The 18,556-nt window shown below is 42.9% G+C and overlaps 1 protein-coding gene across 4 annotated transcripts in view; it reads right to left on the bottom strand.

Moving 5' to 3' along the window:
• LOC147250894 (glutamate receptor 3) overlaps positions 1-18,556 on the bottom strand; it is a 92,427-nt gene that overhangs the window by 63,649 nt on the left and 10,222 nt on the right. For all 4 annotated transcript variants that reach the window (XR_015118855.1, XM_086221357.1, XM_086221356.1 and 1 more), the window contains exon 3: positions 1,654-1,893. Coding sequence is in view for 3 of the 4 variants with exons in the window: in XM_086221357.1 (XP_086077483.1) it covers positions 1,654-1,893 (240 nt within the window). In the remaining variant the exon portion in view is untranslated. The remainder of the gene's footprint in view (positions 1-1,653; positions 1,894-18,556) is intronic.

The raw sequence follows: 18,556 nt of genomic DNA on the forward strand, positions 1-18,556 counted from the left end.
AATCATACACCCTGTCAGATGAGTTTCCTTGTCGGTGGTGGTGGTTCAGCCAACAGTCAGGGTCCATATTGCCAGGGGAGCTGCGCTACCTGATAAGCAGAGGTAGAAGCTCTTTGACACATCTGTCTGCTTGATGAGCCAAGTGTCAAAGCCCCCCAAAGTGCTGGATGGAGTGCATCAATAAACGACTTTAATCCCCTCCTGGGGCCAATGTCCTCCCACTAATAAGGGATCGTCTTACACCACTGGCAGTGAGGAGAGAGGTAAAAGTGGTTTGGCATGGGCTCCTGCACGGAGATGTACTGTACATGGGGAATTGTTTGTACATGGGTAACGGGCTGTACATCACACGCGCCTGCTGTTGCCTTAATTGCCGGGCTTTTGTTTCCTCCTCCTTCTCACTTTCCCTCCCTCGGTTGCCCTCTGTTCTCTGCCTTTCTCTCTTTAAAAGAAATGTCTGTCATCACTCTCCTCTAACACCTTTTTTTTCCCGAATTTTCAGGCTGCCCACCTCCGCTATGCATCCAGCTCTGCTCCAGACAGTCTCAGTCAGAGGAGAGTAACCAGAAGGATGGGGACCGGTTGGCTCTGCTGGAGGACGAGTGGGTTGCTGGCGTCCGCAGGGGAAGATCCAATGAGTGTTCTAGTCAGAGTGACCCTAATTAACCACATATTATCTGCAGGCTGTGTGGTGGATTAAGGCCTTCAGCTCTGGACCCTACAGACTTGGAGACCCAAAGACAGAGGACTCTGCACTAAAGCATTCTTCCTATCTGCCTCAAAGCGAGGCAGAGAGTGGTGGGGGTGAGGATGGACCAGAAAAAACAGAATCAACCAGATAGCTTAGAGCACGCTGAAGAGAAGACTGGTTGCTTGAAGCTTATCTGCAGGATAGGACCTTTCTATAATGAGCAAATAAGCATAGCAGGGCCATGCAGCTACAGCAGTAGTCCGCAGCCACCTTCATATTGTTTCTATTGAAAGACATAATGCAGCTTTGTCTGTCATATCTGGAACATGTCCCTCCCCCATGCACAGGTGCTGTATGAACAAATTAAAGTTTCCGTAGGAGTAGATCAGGATTCTACTGTCAGGTAATGAGCTCATTTTCTCGTTTGACATGAGAAATCCCAGAAATGAACACCTCTCCATGCTGACAGGCCGTCATACTCTTGTCACACTGCCGCATTAAACCAGTTGTCAACGAGGCTACACAAAGACCGACACAATAGTCAGCCCCCACAAGCAGGCGGAGACTCTAATTTCTGTAGAAACATTTTAGCAGCAGCTGTGACATACCATATTTCCGATGAAAGACGAGACAATATCAACAGCGTGATTGAATAGGAAGATTACCCAACACAAACCAGACAACTGTTCGTAGAAATCAAAAGGTTATAGCTCATAAGATGCGATATCTCAGGTAGTTTACTTTTGATTTACATAACAGACAACTCCTGAATAAATCATTGCGGTGTTAAGAGTTCAAGCACTAACAGCTTCTTTTTTTTTTAAAAGCGTAGCACAGGGTAGAGCTATCCTTTGCTAACCCCGCTGTGCAGCTGCTGCTCTGACTCACTGCAACGTTTCCCCGCGGTTCGCCACAGAAATTTAAGCTCTAAGTCCTGACTCAAGGTCCTCTGTGTCACCTACCTCGGTCTGTGTCGTAGAGGTAGACGAACTTCTGCCACTTGTAGTGAGAGAGCAGGCTCAAGACAGCACCCCGGAGGGCGGGTCGCATCTGAATGACAAACTGCACCTCGTTATCGGTGGGGTAACTGGGTGTGACAAAGGAGGTGTGCAGGGCGCCGCAGAAGGAGGTCAAGGTGTTCATGGACTTCTTGTCGTAGAATCCGAAGATGGCGTACACTCCGCGAGAGAACTGGGAGCAAACTGTGAAAGAAAAAGAGGCAGAGGGCAAAAAAGAGCAAAGGGGGGTTAAGAGATGAGTCAGCAAAACTTGTGCATGCACATTTACAAAGGAGTGCCTCATCACTTTAGGCAGTTGGAGATCGATTGGGTTGTTTGACCCACCGCTAACAACCAATTAAGGCTTGCTGTGACTCTGACTGACCCTCAAAACACTTGATAAAGCGCTGACTGCATATCCAAGCATAATAAAATAGATTAAAATATACAATAAGAATGAAGCGTTGTGCTGTTACATTTAACATACAAGAACGGTTCCTTCTTCAGTAAACTGAAACAATTCTCAGCCCTTGTTTAGAGAACGTTGCTATTATTCGTTTGTTGGCTACAACAATCAGTCAACTCGCCAAAATGTCACCTGAAAACACAATTCATTGGCAACCATTTTGATAAAAAAGTCAAAATAAATGAAAAAAAAAAAAAGTCAAATCGTGCCTTGCTCCAAGTTCTTAATTGAGGAAGCAAACTGTCTTTGTCTCTAGTGAAAGTAAACTGAAACTGGCTTGTATTGTGTAGAGCAGATGTCCGGTTCCCCTGTCTTAGAGCTCTGTGTGATTTTAAATAGGTTTGTGGTTCGAGCTTCAAATATTTTAACCTTTGTTCTAGGAAATTAAATATGTCAGTAAATACCTCATTTGTGACTTTTGTTTATGTGTCTGAAAAACGGTGGTTACTAACAAGCGCCATCATTCCGAAGGTGGACGCGCCAGGCTCCTTGTGGCAACGGTAAAGTCATACATCCGCCATTGAGTTCACAAATCGTGTCATTTGTGTAATTGCAATTACGCGTCCAAAATAATAAAAGTGGTTTCTCGTGAAACAAAGGGTTTCTCATAAACTTTTGTTTGCCAATGATTATTTTTGGCAATGATGCAAAATTCAACATTAAAAAAATCCCTTTGTCTTTTGCTCCAAGGAAACCCCTGGTGATGCTAACTTCCAGATTGGCTTAACGAAAGAGCATCATCCCTGCGACATTTTGTAGATTCCTGTTTAATACACTGGTATAGTGGTTCTCAATTGGTCGGTCACGACCCAAATGAGTTATTTTGAGTGGGTTCCAGAGGTTTGCCTATAGTTGCTGCAAATCCAGCCTATCCCAGCAGCCTTTGGGTGAGAGGCGGGGTTCACCCTGGACAGGTCACCAGTCCATCACAGGACCAACACATAGAGACAGACAACCATTCATACTCACAGTCACACCTACGGTCAATTTAGAGTATCAGTCAGCCTCATCTCCTCTTGATGTCTTTGGACTGTGGGAGGAAGCCCAGAGAGAACCCACACAGGAACAGGGAGAACATGCAGACTCCACACAGAAAGATCCTGTGAAGGAGCCGGGGCTCGAACCCGGAACCTTCTTGCTGTGAGGCGACAGTGCGAACCACTGCACCACCGTGCCGCCCTGTGCAAATCTATAATCTGCCATTCTGTATTGTATAAGGATCCTAACTGAATGTACTAGTGAGGTAGTTACTTTGTACACTGCCCCCTGTAGGACACTTTGAAGTACTACGTCAGTACTTTGTTCCGTCACAGGACCAAACTGATCTACTTTTCATGAAATACATTTGAGTGATTGAAAATATTTATAATTTGGGAAACAACTTGTCATTAAGACATTTATGTACAGTTCTAATTTGAATTTGTTTGACTATCTTGTTAAATGTTTGAATTAAAAACATCAACCTCCAACAATTAAGAGCAGTATAATGAGCTTTAGGATATTAAGATGGACATTCATCATTAGACAATTTAACCATCAAATGATAAGACTAATGAAAATTGCTACAGTACTTGCAGCCCGCCAGGCCTTGTGATATCAAAATAAAACTCAACTTACACGATTAAATTGAGTATTCATCTTCACATCTTTACAACATGATAAGAATCCTGTTCATACATGTTGGACCAGTGGACAGCAAGAACTGCATCAGAGAATGAGAGGATGTGGTGAAAGCCTGATTCGCTTGCTAAAAAGATGTCAGCAAAAATCCCTGAGGTGTAAATGGAAGAATGCGGCGACTGTCGGTATATTTGTAAGAAGAGTGGCAGATGAAGGATGGAAAAGTCATGCAACTGACCAAAGATCTCCACCAGTTACCACCCTGTTCCCTCACCCACAATGACCGAGCCGCCGCAGCATTCACAGCAGCTCCTGTAACCTTCTACAAAAGAGCTGAAAAAGACAGCTTTTTCTGCCTCCAGTGAAAAATGAACTCTTTCCATGACCTTACACGTCACGTGTAACTGATTGAGGCACCGTGTCAGCCGTCAGCTGCATTTGAATTTTTATTTATTTTATTTTTTTCTCTCACTGTAACAAATCTACAACAACCACCTTGGGGAGGGAGCATCAGAATATGCACATGTTTCCATTTGTTTGTGTATTCTTCCTGCACTCTAGTGGGACAGCGTAAATTATCAGGCAAGAGCGGCTTCCATTCAGTCAGAAACCATTAATGTGTAAACTAATATTGAGAGCAACAGGTGTGTTTTGCTCTCCTTGCCTATTCGGAATGGCTGCTCACTTATTCTGATTGACTTTCAAATGTTCCTGCTGGGTAATCAAGCATTCTTAACGCCAGTAAACACTGTGAATATTGCAACGCAAAGGCGGGAGGATGGGGAGAACCGCTCTATCCAGTCATTGTATGATAAATATTGGATTTGATTGGCTGAAGGCGATCCATTCAAGTCGCATTGTGGGGCATACCAAACATAGCTCTGGTCCCAGTTTAGATATTGCTCTAAATGAGGAGTATCACCATTCTCTGAGATTATTGAGGCGGATATGAAGACAATTCATCACCGGTGTCTCTGCTCTCATCTCAATCAAGTACAAGATCATATCCACACATACTTGTATCCATGTTTATTTATTTTTTTTGTGTGAAGAACCTGCGCTACCTGATACTCCGAGGACAACACGACAGAGCTCACATATTTAGCTCTAAAGCACAATTGCTGTGTGAATAAGAGATCTGGTCACCGGTGGGATTTGCCTCATCCTTTTTAATTCTATTCCCTCCCTATCTGTCCTGGTGCAGACGCCTCTCCGAGGTATAAGCATCCGTTCTCACATGCACACAGAAATGCACATATATATACACACACGCGCGCACACATGCACACGCACATACACACAGCAGCTTCTTGATAAGTGAATCAACAGATGAACAGCAGCATTGTGGGTAAGTGCTGCAGGGTGAGTGGTGCAATCTCCCATACTGAATGGGAGCCAACAGGAGCTCCAGTCCTTGACAAGGCCCAGTTTTCGGTGCACTCCCTCTTAATTTGGACCAGTTCTGACACAGAACCTCTCCTCGGGGACCAGGTCTGGCAGCCTCTTTCTTTCTGCTCAGCTGTCCTCTTCCTATTAGGTTGAGCTCTGAGCAGGGCTGAGCTTCAATAACAACCTTTTCCTTCTATTGTCACCCTTTTCAGCATCACCGTCTTATTGCAGCGGATTGGTTTGTGTGACCCAGTGATCCCACAAGAGATGCCGTATAGAATGATCGTCAGCTGGATTCTCTCATAGTGACATGCTTGAGAGGAATGTTCCAGGCCTATGCTGGGGTCAGACTACACAAGTTCAGCCAGATTTTGATGCAGCTGATACATTTCGCTTCGTAGCGCTTGATTATGAACATCAGGCCTGAGGACCAAAGAAATTCTGGCACGCCAGTCGTTTTTTTTCTTCGACTGTGACAATTCACTCATCGCGCTACTTGGTGTTGACCAGTAGTATGACATCACGTGGAAGAAGACGAGATTCAGCTGTTGCTGCTGTCAACAATGAAACTGAGCAGAGGCAACAATACTCCTGCCTTTTTTCACATTTCCTCAGTGGACTACCTTGACAAGAACAACCAAACAAGCCTCCATATGTCCTGATATCTGCGCTAGCGCCTCCTCTGGCTGCTATGGGCACTTTTTCTGAAAGTCTTCACCATCAGTGAAAGAACAGAGGATTAGAAAGATGTACAGCAGGAGCATGTGGTCGTCCATGGTGCTCGCCAGAATAGCAGAAGGTTTGGAACAACAAGGACAGTTTAGAAGGGTAAAGTGGCAAATTTAGGCATAGAAATGGAGTGAAAGGCGAACATAATAAATAAAATAAAATAAAAATGAGCAGACCGAAGAGTTAGCTGAGCTATAACGCGAGCAGTCTACTAAAGTACGAGAACGGTTGACCATTTTATGTGATCAGGTCCATGATCGCATGTCTTTTCATTTTCTGGAAAAAAAGACCGCCAGCATTACACATAGCCCCCCCGTTGCTATGACGATATCTTTTTCCTTCTTCAAGTTGACCAGAATGGCAAACTATGATGGCTCTGAACCACCGCAGGTAAGAATAGATGGCACTATAGCCTAATCAGACATGACAATCAAGAAAATAAAACAACAAAATTGTCATCTGATCCTGGCCTTAGAAGGGGCCTGTTCTCAGTCAGCTTCCTGTAAGACAGCCCCTCAGACACAAGGCACCTGTATCACCTCCTCTTCCTCCTGCAACAGCATCATTTCTGACACGTTATACGGCGGTATAACAGGCTTTCACCGCCACATGCAGCGGTCCCTCCATAAATAGACTCAAGCGCAGTTAGTGTAGCTCTACATACAATTAATGGAATCGGTGTTATTGATTCTCAATGAAGCAGTGCTCTAAAGAATCCTTTTGTCTTCTCTCTCTTATCAAACTAACAGGCTACACCAGTTGTCAGGGCTTCATGGGTGTTTACATTGGTTGGAAGTGATTTCTTTCTTTTTTCTTTTTTTTTTAAAGGAGGCCTGGATTGGAGTTAGCAGTGTTGCTGATCATGACCGATTAAGGAAATGAAAGACTTCTCACCACCGGGAGCTGGATGTGAGAAATGAGCCGATAGCTCTTCAAACTCCTGATATCTAATATAACATTAATTCTATAAAACACTGATTTACATTTGATGCAACTGCCACGGATTCACTCTCTGAATATTTTCACATTTCATATTTCAGCTCATTCTAATTCCTCCAGTCAAGCATGAATAATAAGAAAGTGGAGCAAATGAGCAGAGAATATAGCCTGATGACATCATTAATAGGAAAGAGACAAGAAATAAGTCAATCGGCCGAAACACATCAAAATAAGGAATTTATAGTTTCTTTGCAGTGAAATTGAAGTTTGTCAAATTTTACAGCTTCATAAACTGCATAAAACAAAATTGCTTTCAACTGGACCCTGAAGAACTGGTTGGACCTTCAATTCTAATAATAATATATATGATATTGACTTTTACATGAAATCTTATTCTTAATCTATTGTGGGAACTGGATCAAGAGACACATTTGGGGCTTTTGCTTTTTCTGGAAAGTCTCAAATGTCAAACATTGGCTGGTGAGCCATTGTCAACATTATGTGAAAGCAAAACAGAAATTCTAATTCTCCTGGCCTCCTGATGTTGCAAAACAAGGTAGCCCCTGACCTTGCGCCTGGTCTTGGATACACTAGCTTGGAATGTTAGCGTGTTATTCTACTCTAAACTTGAATTTGAAAGGCAAATAAATGCAGCTTGAAGTCATCCTTTTTACCATTTTAGACATGCAAGAAGGGTCATGCACAGGGTTTGTTTTATGGCTTTCAGGATAATTATCAATAATTAGATTTTCTTTTTACCTTCACACACACACACACACACACACACACACACACACACACACACACACACACACACACACACACACACACACACACACACACACACACACTTCATTTTGGTACCAGTCAGCCCACCCTTTCCCATTTTCAGCTGGTGGAGAATTCTGATCCAATAATTAAAATTCAATTTTAATACCACTGCACTGCATTTGAGCTCAAAATTTTACGTAAAAAAACAACCCTTGAATACCCTGGCCGCAGCATACCTCAGTGACCTTTTACATTTCCATTGTCCCTCCAGACCATTAAGGTCTTCTGATAAGCTGCTCCTCTATTCCGTCTCTAAGAGTCCTTTGAGGCAAAAAGGGGACCACGCTTTTTCTGTAACCGGGCCAACGCTGTGGAACAGCCTCTCTCTCTCCCCTTGTTCAATCATCCCCTTGCATAGACTTTTACACAGCTAGACCAAAAACTCACTGGTTTCCTCTGGCTTTCAATGAATCCTGATACATTCCTTTATTTGCATCTGCGTCATTATTGTTAATTAGTGTACTTTCGTAAATGTTCTCTGTATAATTCTTACCATTTCATTTTGCTGTGGATTTTTCTGTAATGCACTTTGGTCAAGCTCGGGTTGTTCTAAACTGTGTGTAAAAATAAACGCAGTTGGCTGTTTCTGAAATGATTTCTGCAAAGTTCTGTATTACTGCATTCCTCTGTATATGTATGTATTCCTACTCCTTCTAGCAGAAACGTCTCTGTTCACGCAGCACTGATCCCCTCCCTCTTCTCCTCACTTCCATCCTCACCACTCTATTTGACCTCTCCTTTTGTTGCCCGTCTTTTGCCTCAGCCATCTGGTCATCCCCCAAAGCATACATCCTCCTCAAGTGTGGCAGTATCTCGCTCCACCTGAGTGCCTTTCTCCTTACCTTCTCACCCCCCCCAATAATATCGCCCTGCTGCATCAGTGGAGCAGAGACTGGTGCTGGACTGGAAGCGTGTGATGCCCTCATAGGAAGGAACGCAGCCCCGTAGATCTCATCCTGCTTCGTAATTAAATAAAGACGAATAAATGTGGTACTGTAGCAGGAAATAAAGAGGCCAAACCTGACTGTAACTCTGAGGGAATAACACATCACTTACTATAATTGAATGTGTGTCACTCTGAATTTCTATATCAATTTACTCAAACAACCATATGCATGAGCAGAGAGTCATTACAGAAGCCTGCATGAGGACTGAGAGGTAAAAACACCAAGATAAGCCTGCCTCATCTTCCTCCCCTTTTCTTTAGCTCCAATCTTTTTTCTTCCTCTGCAGCTAACTGTGCCTCCTCCTCCTCCTCCTCCCCCCTTCCTGCTGCAGGGAACCATGCATCCCATCTCCAGTTCACTGGTCAAACACACACAGTGTGCCGCCCTCATTGCCTTCTATAATCAGGACACTCGCAGCGCTACAGGGATGTTACATTTCTGATGCATCGCTTGAGATGACTGGCCTGCTGGAATTCTAGTTCAGAGGGATACGTGGTGTCCTGCAGGCACTCTAGCTAATTCATAAAAAACATTTTCATACACTCCCAGCATTTGGACTTCCATGCTCTTTTGTGGCCCATGAGCCAGAGCCTTGTGGAGCCAAGGGGAGGTGGGGGTGGGTGTGCGGGAACAGCAAATGTCAATGATGATTGTATCTCTTTAGCTGTTTTCGTATCCTTTTTCAAAAAACACACACAGTGTCTTTCTCTCCGGCTCTGCTGTCTCCCCCGTCAGCCACAAGCACTCCTATTTTACTCAGTGTCTTCGTCATCCCAGCTCCTCCTGCTGGTACGCCGTAGAGATTGTAAGCTTTTATTAGTGATTAAGCACCCCTAATAAAATAAGTCATGATGCTTAACTACTCTTGTACAATAGGTGGAACTTTACGGCAGGTATGAATGTTGCACAGAACGTTGGAAAAATACGACGTTCCCAAAAATAAAATTGCTGAACGTTTGCGGAACGTTGAAGGCAAAATTATTGTAAATATCGTGTCTCAGAAAGTGTCCTGCCACAGTGTGACAAAGGAGCTCCAAGGAACTGACTAGAGAATAGCAGCTAATGTTAGCCACTTGCTAGCTAATGACCTGACTGATGCAAAACATCAATTTAAAGTTGGAGCCTTCCTCATGAAATGATCTTCTGCATACATTTCTGGATAAGAACATCTCATCAGTGAGGCCCATGGTTTCACTATGATTATTATACGATTTGTTTGCAATATATGAACAGTACATGGAACAAAACCTCACTCACTAGAAATATCTGGTTCCATCAACAGTACAATGGTTTTTTGGGTTGTTTTTTTTTAAAGAGGGAAACAGCCATGCTCCAGTGAGGGAGTAAAGTAAAAATGATGTAATCAGCATTGCACACAGCAGCCCGATATTACATTATAACCAAGGTGTAAATCTATATATGGATCCAGTTATACACTCATATTTTAGTTGCCTCACAGTTGTCTCTCTTCAGCCTATTACTTTTTAGATTCTCTTAAATAATGCCATGTGGCATGAAACTTACCAGTAAGTCATTAAAAGTCTTGCTATAAAGAAAAAAATGGTATAAAGGCCAAATATGAATGTATTTATTGTTATCTGATGAAGTAGAGTAATTTAACATAGGAGTTGAGGACTTTTGCAAAGCCCTTTGTCACGTTGTCAAACCAGTTTCCACCAGCCTTCACTGGGACAAGCCCGTCCTGCTCTGCTGTCAGGGGGAGATAGCAATTTGTAATTGCCCCCCGGGGGTAGCACCAGCTTTTGTCATGTAGAGATGTGATGTGCTTCTACAGCAGACCCAGATTGAGGAACAACTCGGCTGTAATGGTGCCTTGAAACAATACGAGGAAGCTGTTAACGGTCCTGCTGCATCAACTTCGACCTTAGAAGTTATCGAGAGCAGGAACTCTCAGCGCAGTTGTACGATGGTTAAAGATGGTGGTGGATTTGTAATTCTCAAACTGCATTCAAATATAAATAATGGCATAAAATACGATATACGACAATGCATATACTAGCAAATGATTCACTATGAATGAAAGTTTATTTCAACTAAAAGAAGAAAAGCATCATTTATGTTTTAAAAAGCAGCTTTTTTTAATGATCTTTCTCCTATCTAAAATAATCCGCATGTGTTATCTATTAAAGGTTCTGTATGATTTCATATTTATTGCAGAAGGAGGAAACTCTGCTCCTACGTCACCGAACATGTACCTGCGCTACAATACATTTCTGATATTCTTAAATTGTTTTTTCTACATGTTTTAAGCAGGAATCAACTAAATCCCAATCGACTGGATATAACTAAAGATCGTTACACCCAATAGGTTCCCGTTTTTCCTAATAAACGTTACATGAACAAACCTGGCCAGTGGATTTGATGGTTTAAACTCGACTGCCGCTATCAAACAGGCTGTTAAGTCGCCCTGCACCGAGAGAAGCATGTAAACCTCTGAGCCTAAACAGCCCAGATGGAGTCCAACGTGCTGACACATCTAGCATGAATGTTGCTTATTTGCAGTTCGTTTGGTAAAAATGTTAATACTGATGTGAAATTATGAGCATAAATCTTTTTTTTCTTCAAATCAACATACAGCGCAAATCCAAACACTGACCAAAAAAAAGGAATATTTGCTAATACTCTCACCATCGTTAAACCAAAACAGTGTTGGTTTAAAAAATTGGACAAAGACAAAAATCCCACCCACACACACACTGATTTTAGATTTTTTCTCCATATCTGACATGGCTTTCCAATATATTTTACAACAGATTTTGACTGACAGCTGATATTTATTGATATTACATGGATAAAGAAATCAAGCTAATGTGATATTCACACACTGTATATACTGAAAAACACATGTAAGCTATGTGCATTTTCAAAAAGAATTTTTTCTTTCTAATTAAAACATCCAGAAAAGAAAAAAAAAAAAAAAGCTCTATTGTTGTTTACTTTTGACTGATGATGAGCACAGAAGAAGAGACTTCGTTTAAAACTGGGCCCATATAAATATCGGCCACCAATACCATCGTCTTAAGAAAAAAAGACCAATATTTGCCGATTCTATTGATGTGCAGACCTTATTTCGTAAAAACAGAATGAATTTGAAAGTCTTTCAATGAAATTATGGATGTAAAACCCTAACACGGCTTCAAGAGTTGCATAAATGACATGACTAATGTGACCATGGAGAGATTTTATAATAAAGCAGCTTGTCACATTGGAGATTTGTCTGCTGCATATTGTTACCGGGGTCAGGCGTGGTCCACAAGACTGTTCGTCCTTATCACTGGAGTACATTAACTATTCTCTTTCCTCCCTTTTCCCCCCTTCTGCGGCCCTTCAACCACCTGCCATCTTGATGATATAGTCATGTACTTGAGAGAGTGGCTACTGAGCCATCCCCAAGGGAGTCAATGGCTCTCAACTCCATCTCCTGACAGATATTTTCACCTTCAAGGTCTTCCCATCATGCTTTGTTTAAATACAGAGCAACACTAGGGGCTGGCTGCATCGTGCAGGTCAAAAAGATCTACACCCCACTGAGGACTCTCTCGCTGACACACACACACACACACACACACACACACAGTGATTTCTTTATTATCAATGCAACGCCCTCTGTTTGACCCACGCACTCATTATGCAGAGCAAAAGAGCAGGAGGTTTGAACAGGAACGCTGTTCAAATGTTCAATATGTTGGCCATTTCAAAAGTTTAGATAACACTGTTGTGATGGCAGTTGCAAGATTGGACAGGTTGCAGAGGAACTGGGGAAATCAGTTTGATAGGACTCGACTGATATATACAGAACTCTCTGGTTGCGTGCCCCCACCCGCTGCATGTCATTTCCTTGACACATGCAATTAAGGGCTATCTATGCAAGCAGATAAAAGACAAAAATGCTCGGCCGTCGCTTCACGTCGAGAGCCGAGCCCTGATATCCCGGCCCATCCCTCTGAACAAATAACAATCCTCTCTTTGACAGGCTCGTGCAGTCCACCATTTGCTGCAATGCAGAGGCGAGAAAAGGGCTACAGGACTAAAAAGATGATCTCTCCTCAGGAAGATCACGACAGCACACAGGACTGCTGCTAAACACTGACCCTTTGAGTGCGTCTGTATGCATTTTTTAAGGAGGATTCAGCAGAGTATGAAACATGTAAGGCTTATGATATTCTGTAATTGGATTTCCCAGAAAGCCGGTGACAAAGTCCCTCACACACCACTAATCCTCCCAATCAGCTATGCGGGCCTGAGGCGTGCTCCTCTTTGCAGATGAATATGGAGGAAGGGACGAGTTCGATGCAAGAAAGAACACAGTGGCCGTAGATGAAGAGGTTTGTGGATTGCGCCATGAATGCGTAAGGACGGAGAGTCACGAAAGGCCCACATGTTCTAACACACTAATAATCGGCATCCTTGTAGCCAGAGTGAAGCGAGGCGGAGGAAGCCGGGTGCCTCGGACATGTCAGCAAACTGCAAAGATGCAAACTCTTGCTGTCAGAGGAAGTCTAGAGCTCTGCCTCCATGACAAGAGCAAGATTAACTCTGCTGAATCACGGGAAACAGTTCAGTCTGAACCTTCACGACAAACGCGGTTAAAAAAGAAGACAGATGGAGAAAACTTTCAGTTCCATCAAAGATATTAAAGAAAAGGTTTAAGAAGATGCCTCTTGACTACAGGGAGTGCCGGGCTCGCCTGGGTAAACATTTGTGCTGATATTTCAGGCAGAGAGCGCAGTGACTTGTTTTGAATTCAATTCTAAACAGCACAGGAAATACCTGGCAGCTGAAAACCTCCCTTGTTCCTGTTCTTACTTGGATGATTGGGAAAAAAAAAAAAATCCAGGCACACATATTTTTTCCATCAGTGTCAAAATGCTCAATTGTTTTTTTTTCTTTCTGTCCTCCCTTATACCTCATCTGTTATTCAGGCTAAGTCCACAGGTGCATGCCTATTTTTTAAAAAGAGGGATTTCCTTCTTTGTTCTAAAATAAATCCCATCCACACAGGCACTATTTAAAAAAAAAACACAAAAAACAAAACTGCAAAAATAAAGACAAGCTGTCGAAAGCTAAACCAAGCGGCAGCAATATAAACTTAAAGCTACTTTTGTCAATCGAAAACATCTCCAATAAAACTCACCGAGCAGCTTCACCCTGCAAAGAATTGTCCAAAAGTGACCAAATAGTTGTTTGCATGATGACTAGAAGCTAAAACACTTTATAGAAAAACTGTTTGAAAAAAAAAAATCATCATAATAATACTGTTACATGGCTCAGTCTTGCTTGCAAATCTTGTTTCTTTTTGTCGTTGCCTCTTTTCTTCATCGGGCAGACGGGGTAGCGAGGACTGCTGAATTTCCATATTTCAGTTACAGTGCAAACCATCTGAGGACGATTCTTCCTGACTGCTTGTTTCTGTCCTTTAGGGCCATTTCAGATCCTGGCGTCTCAAGTATGTCTTATACATGCACAGCCAAGAGTCTGCCACCAAGACGACATGACTACCGGCCACTTCCTGCGTATTTATTTTAACATAGCCTTTTGCCACCGGTCTCACTCATCAAATTCCATGTCACGATATCCAAGTCACCGAGGGATTTGCATGAAAGCTTGATTACAGGGCTGAATTTTAAAACGGCATCTCTCCGGGGCCGGTCTCCTCCAGCTCTTCGAGAAGAATAATAGAAGAAGTCAAAGAGGACAGGAGATGGGAGCATTTGTTTAACCTTGAAGACATCACTTTAAGAAATTCCCTCTCCCTCTCAGCCTCAATCCAGCCACGGTTAAGTATGTTGAGTCCAGCACCACTTTTCATCTTATTAGTGCCCTTGCTGAGACAGTGCTCTGTCCCTGAATGATAAAACTGAAGGTAGCAGAGAGAGATGAAAACACAGTGACTGAGCTGTAATCCTATACATTCAAGGAGCCCCCCACCCCCCCACCCCACCATCCAAACCCTTCTCCTCTACAGCACATTTTCCCCATAAAAAAAGGCAATAAAAATTCCCCTGAAATGCTTCACTTCAGGAGCCACTTCATTTAGCCACTTGGAGAGAAGAGACCAAGACGTGAGATGAAAAGATGCTCCATCTCATTCTCGGTGGACCTTTCATTAACTGGATATGTGCCGGGCACCAACACCAGCAAAAACCATTTGAGCGTAGTTTAATATCATGACTAATAATGCTGCATTGTGTCCCGGGCTTTGTCATGTTTGTCCCTGGGCTGACAACATACTCTAATCGTTTACTGAAATTAACTTACTAACTACTTCCTGTCAAATTTCCCGCCTGTGGATTACCTTCTTTGCTCTTGTGTTCCATCTTTGTCTGACGACCTCACCTGCATCTTCCTGTCCTCGTCTCCACCTCCCTCTGTGCCGGATCATCTTCACCCACGACTGAGTTTTCAAGCGTGTGTTTTTCTTGGCATTTGATCAATTACGTTTTATTAGCTTACACCTTTTGCCTGCTGATTTGGATTCGTCGATTACGTACCTGGGGACCAACCCGTTTTATGAACGATTGAACTCTGCATTCGGGTCCACCTGCCTCACTTTCCTCTGGTAATCAAACAGTTTTATCTGTCACTCTTTTGCGACTTAAGAAATTAAATTTCGAACAAATTCATTAAAATCTCATACGTGTTTGTGATAGAATTTGAAATTTTATTCAATTATCAGAATAAACATTTAATTTTGATTCCTCAAACACAATATAAAACAATTCACTTTGGTCACTGATTTTAAATGGAGTTTTAATTACATCTAAGCCTTTTTCAAGATTATACTCGTGCATCCTCGTGCTGAAGATAGCTCGGGGATGGAATCAGCGGCACAAATGTGCAGGAGAGAAACTGTCCTGAGAATAAAGGAATTACATTTAAGCTGCCGCAGTCAATAATGTAGCAACTAACATAAAAGAAAAAAAGAAATCACATTTTTTGGAGCCCCTCCTGAGTCGGTTCCGTCAAACCCCGTCGCTGATTGTTACTACAGCATATTTTACCAATCTGCACAGTTGACTGTTTACACCTCATTTCCACATATGGATGTCTGGTGTCAGTAATTTTGCATACACATGGAGTACGCCTCCACAAGCCGATAGAAACGCCAGCTGATTAGCCCCGGTTGGGAGGCTAATTTTATCTACTCAGAACACTGCAGCAGACACTGCAGATACAGAAATAGCCAATTAGCTTGTTAGCTTGCACATTCTCCATTGTCTAACCCAAAACCTGCACCAAGTGGTCATTTTTTTTTTCACTTGAGGCAAATACATTTAGCTTAGCTGCTATTACGAATCGTTAATAGACCAAATTAAAAGCTAAATTGGGTTTGCTGATTGTGCCTTTTTTACTCCAGTCAAAATAGGCTAAAAGCCAAAATGCTGATAGCTGTGGGGATGCGACGTCCATGACAGCGCCAGCTCTGTTGGCTGTTGAGTGAAAAATGGTCTTAATATTAGGCCTTTCTTTCTAATAGTCTCCGTTACTTCATGACATTTCAACACTTCCTGTATCAGCTTAAATTTAAAGCTTAGTAGCATTTCAGCGGACTGAAACTTTTTCTTAACAAGGCTTGTGTTATGGAAAACAGACCCCTCCCTCTCTCCCCCTCTCTCTCTCTCTCTCCACACACACACCATCAGACGACAGCTTCATCACAGATGGCCCGAATCAAATCAAATCATTGGATTGATTCTCAGACGGACCGGGTTGGAGGGGATGAAAAACAGCTTGGACAAGAGGGCGGCTCCTCTAGGAGTGCTTTGGAAAACACTGCCCCAGAGGAACAGTCAGGTTTCTGATTTCTGTTGAGACAAGCCTCACAGAGGTCAATAGAGGTCAGTAATTTTACATCCAACGAGATGGGAAGGAAAAAAAAAAAAAAGAACAACAACAAAAATGTAAATCAGACAACTTTGTAGCTGGAATCAAAACATTAGCCCAAGTGGGATAGTTGGATAGGGAAAACTGCATATTAAGTCAAGGTTTTGCTGGTAATGATCTTCTGGCAACATCAGGCAGAGGGCCGAGCTGGCTCCGTGAAAAGAGACAAAGTGCCCATTACGACCCCAGACGCAGGCGGCCAAGCTGTTACTCAAACTTGCTGCCCATTCACACGAAGAGTAAGAAGCTACTTTGTTTCACCCATTCACACATTTTGTGAGTTTCTTTATGGTAAATTAATTCCAACGGGGACATAACACTACTTTTGACCACTTTTCCCTTCACAGCCATTTCGTCCTGGTGTTGAATATATGCGGCTCATCTGCACAGACGGGTAAAGCCTCACACTTTGACTTCCATTGTTGTCTTCCGCTCATTCCTTACTAGTAAGGGTCGCAGGGGGGCTGGAGCCTATCCCAGCATCTACGGGTGAGAGGCGGGGTTCACCCTGGACAGGTCACCAGTCCATCTCAGGACCAACACATAGAGACAGACAACCATTCACACTCACAGTCACACCTACAGTCAATTTAGAGTATCAATCAGCCTCGTCCCCTCTTGATGTCTTTGGACTGTGGGAGGAAGCTGGAGTACCAGAGAGAACCCACACAGGAACAGGGAGAACATGCAGACTCCACACAGAAAGATCCTGTGCTGGAGCCGGGACTCGAACCCGGAACCTTCTTGCTGTGAGGCCACAGTGCTGACCACTGCACCACCGTGCAGCCCCACTTCGACTTCTGCTTTCCAAAAAAACCCCATCCTTAGTCAAGTCGCAGAAGTCAACTCGGCCCGTGTTAATGACATCGGTTCAGTAATTTGAATATGTTTCTGACTTTTTTTGGTTTATTCTGAAACATAACTCTATTAGTGAACTAATATGTCCACTGAAACTATTTTAAACTTCATGCAAAAACGAGGAAACCACAAGCAAGCTCAATTTAAGAAAACAGTATCCATATTTAGTCAGCTTTTAACCAGGGGTCTGTTGTTGGTTCTACAGCACTTAGTTAAGAAAATAAAACTGACGGTGCCGCACTGTGAGAATGAGGTCATGTAATATTTAAAAAACATGCAAGGCATTGTTTTTCTATTTTTACGCACAGGGCTCAGCGTAAAAACAGGAGATAATGAATGTATTAAGGGGTTTTGGTTACACTGTACATACAAGCTGGAAATTATTCATTGCTGCACTTTGCAGACAGTCCCTGCTCCCTTACTCCCCCCCAGCCGGCTGAGACCAGCATCTGTCCAGAACATCTCAGTTTTAATGAGGTTGTATATTTTTGTATTGTATATCAAATATTGACTGGAACTGATAAAGAGCCATATTTTATGTGTTTTAATCAAGAGTTAATGATTTGGGAAAATAAAATCGGTGTGTGTCTTTCCAAATTGAATGAACTTGCTCCTGCTTGCTGTGTCCAAGACAAAACAGTATCCAAAAGTGGAAAATCCTCCCTAACTGTGGTCCTGCAGCGCTGGTTTAAGTGGGACCAGGAGACCGTCTGACTGCCTTTGGAGTTTGATTATTTTTTTCTAACATATTAAAACTTGGTGGACTATTGAGGGACGCCCCTTACTGACAGATGATGGCCCTTCAGACAAGTTTGAGGAGAGCTTGCAGGCCCCGACTGTGATACCTATTTGCAATCACTCACACACACACACACACACACACACACACACACCGACATACACAAATAATGTGGTTGGTTACTTCATCTCTCCATCCTCAGTACTGCGCCTCTCTACTCATGATTCCCTCCTCTCTCTCATACACACAGCTAAGCCACTGAACTCGCCAAAGTCCTTTTTTTTCATCACGTTCTAGCACTGTCAGGGCTGCAAAGGCCAACGGCATCTGAGGGAAGCTTTCCGCTGAGGCCTTAGCAATGGATTCACTCCAAACGGCCTTTTCATTCCGCAGCTGCGATGGATTAGCTCTGTCATGGGTCCAGATGAGGTTGCCTTCATGATT

This window comes from Aulostomus chinensis, chromosome 13 (genome assembly GCF_037954235.1).
Source record: "Aulostomus chinensis isolate RoL2024-O1b breed Wild chromosome 13, RoL_Achi_v1.0, whole genome shotgun sequence".
NCBI classification, from domain to species: domain Eukaryota; kingdom Metazoa; phylum Chordata; class Actinopteri; order Syngnathiformes; family Aulostomidae; genus Aulostomus; species Aulostomus chinensis.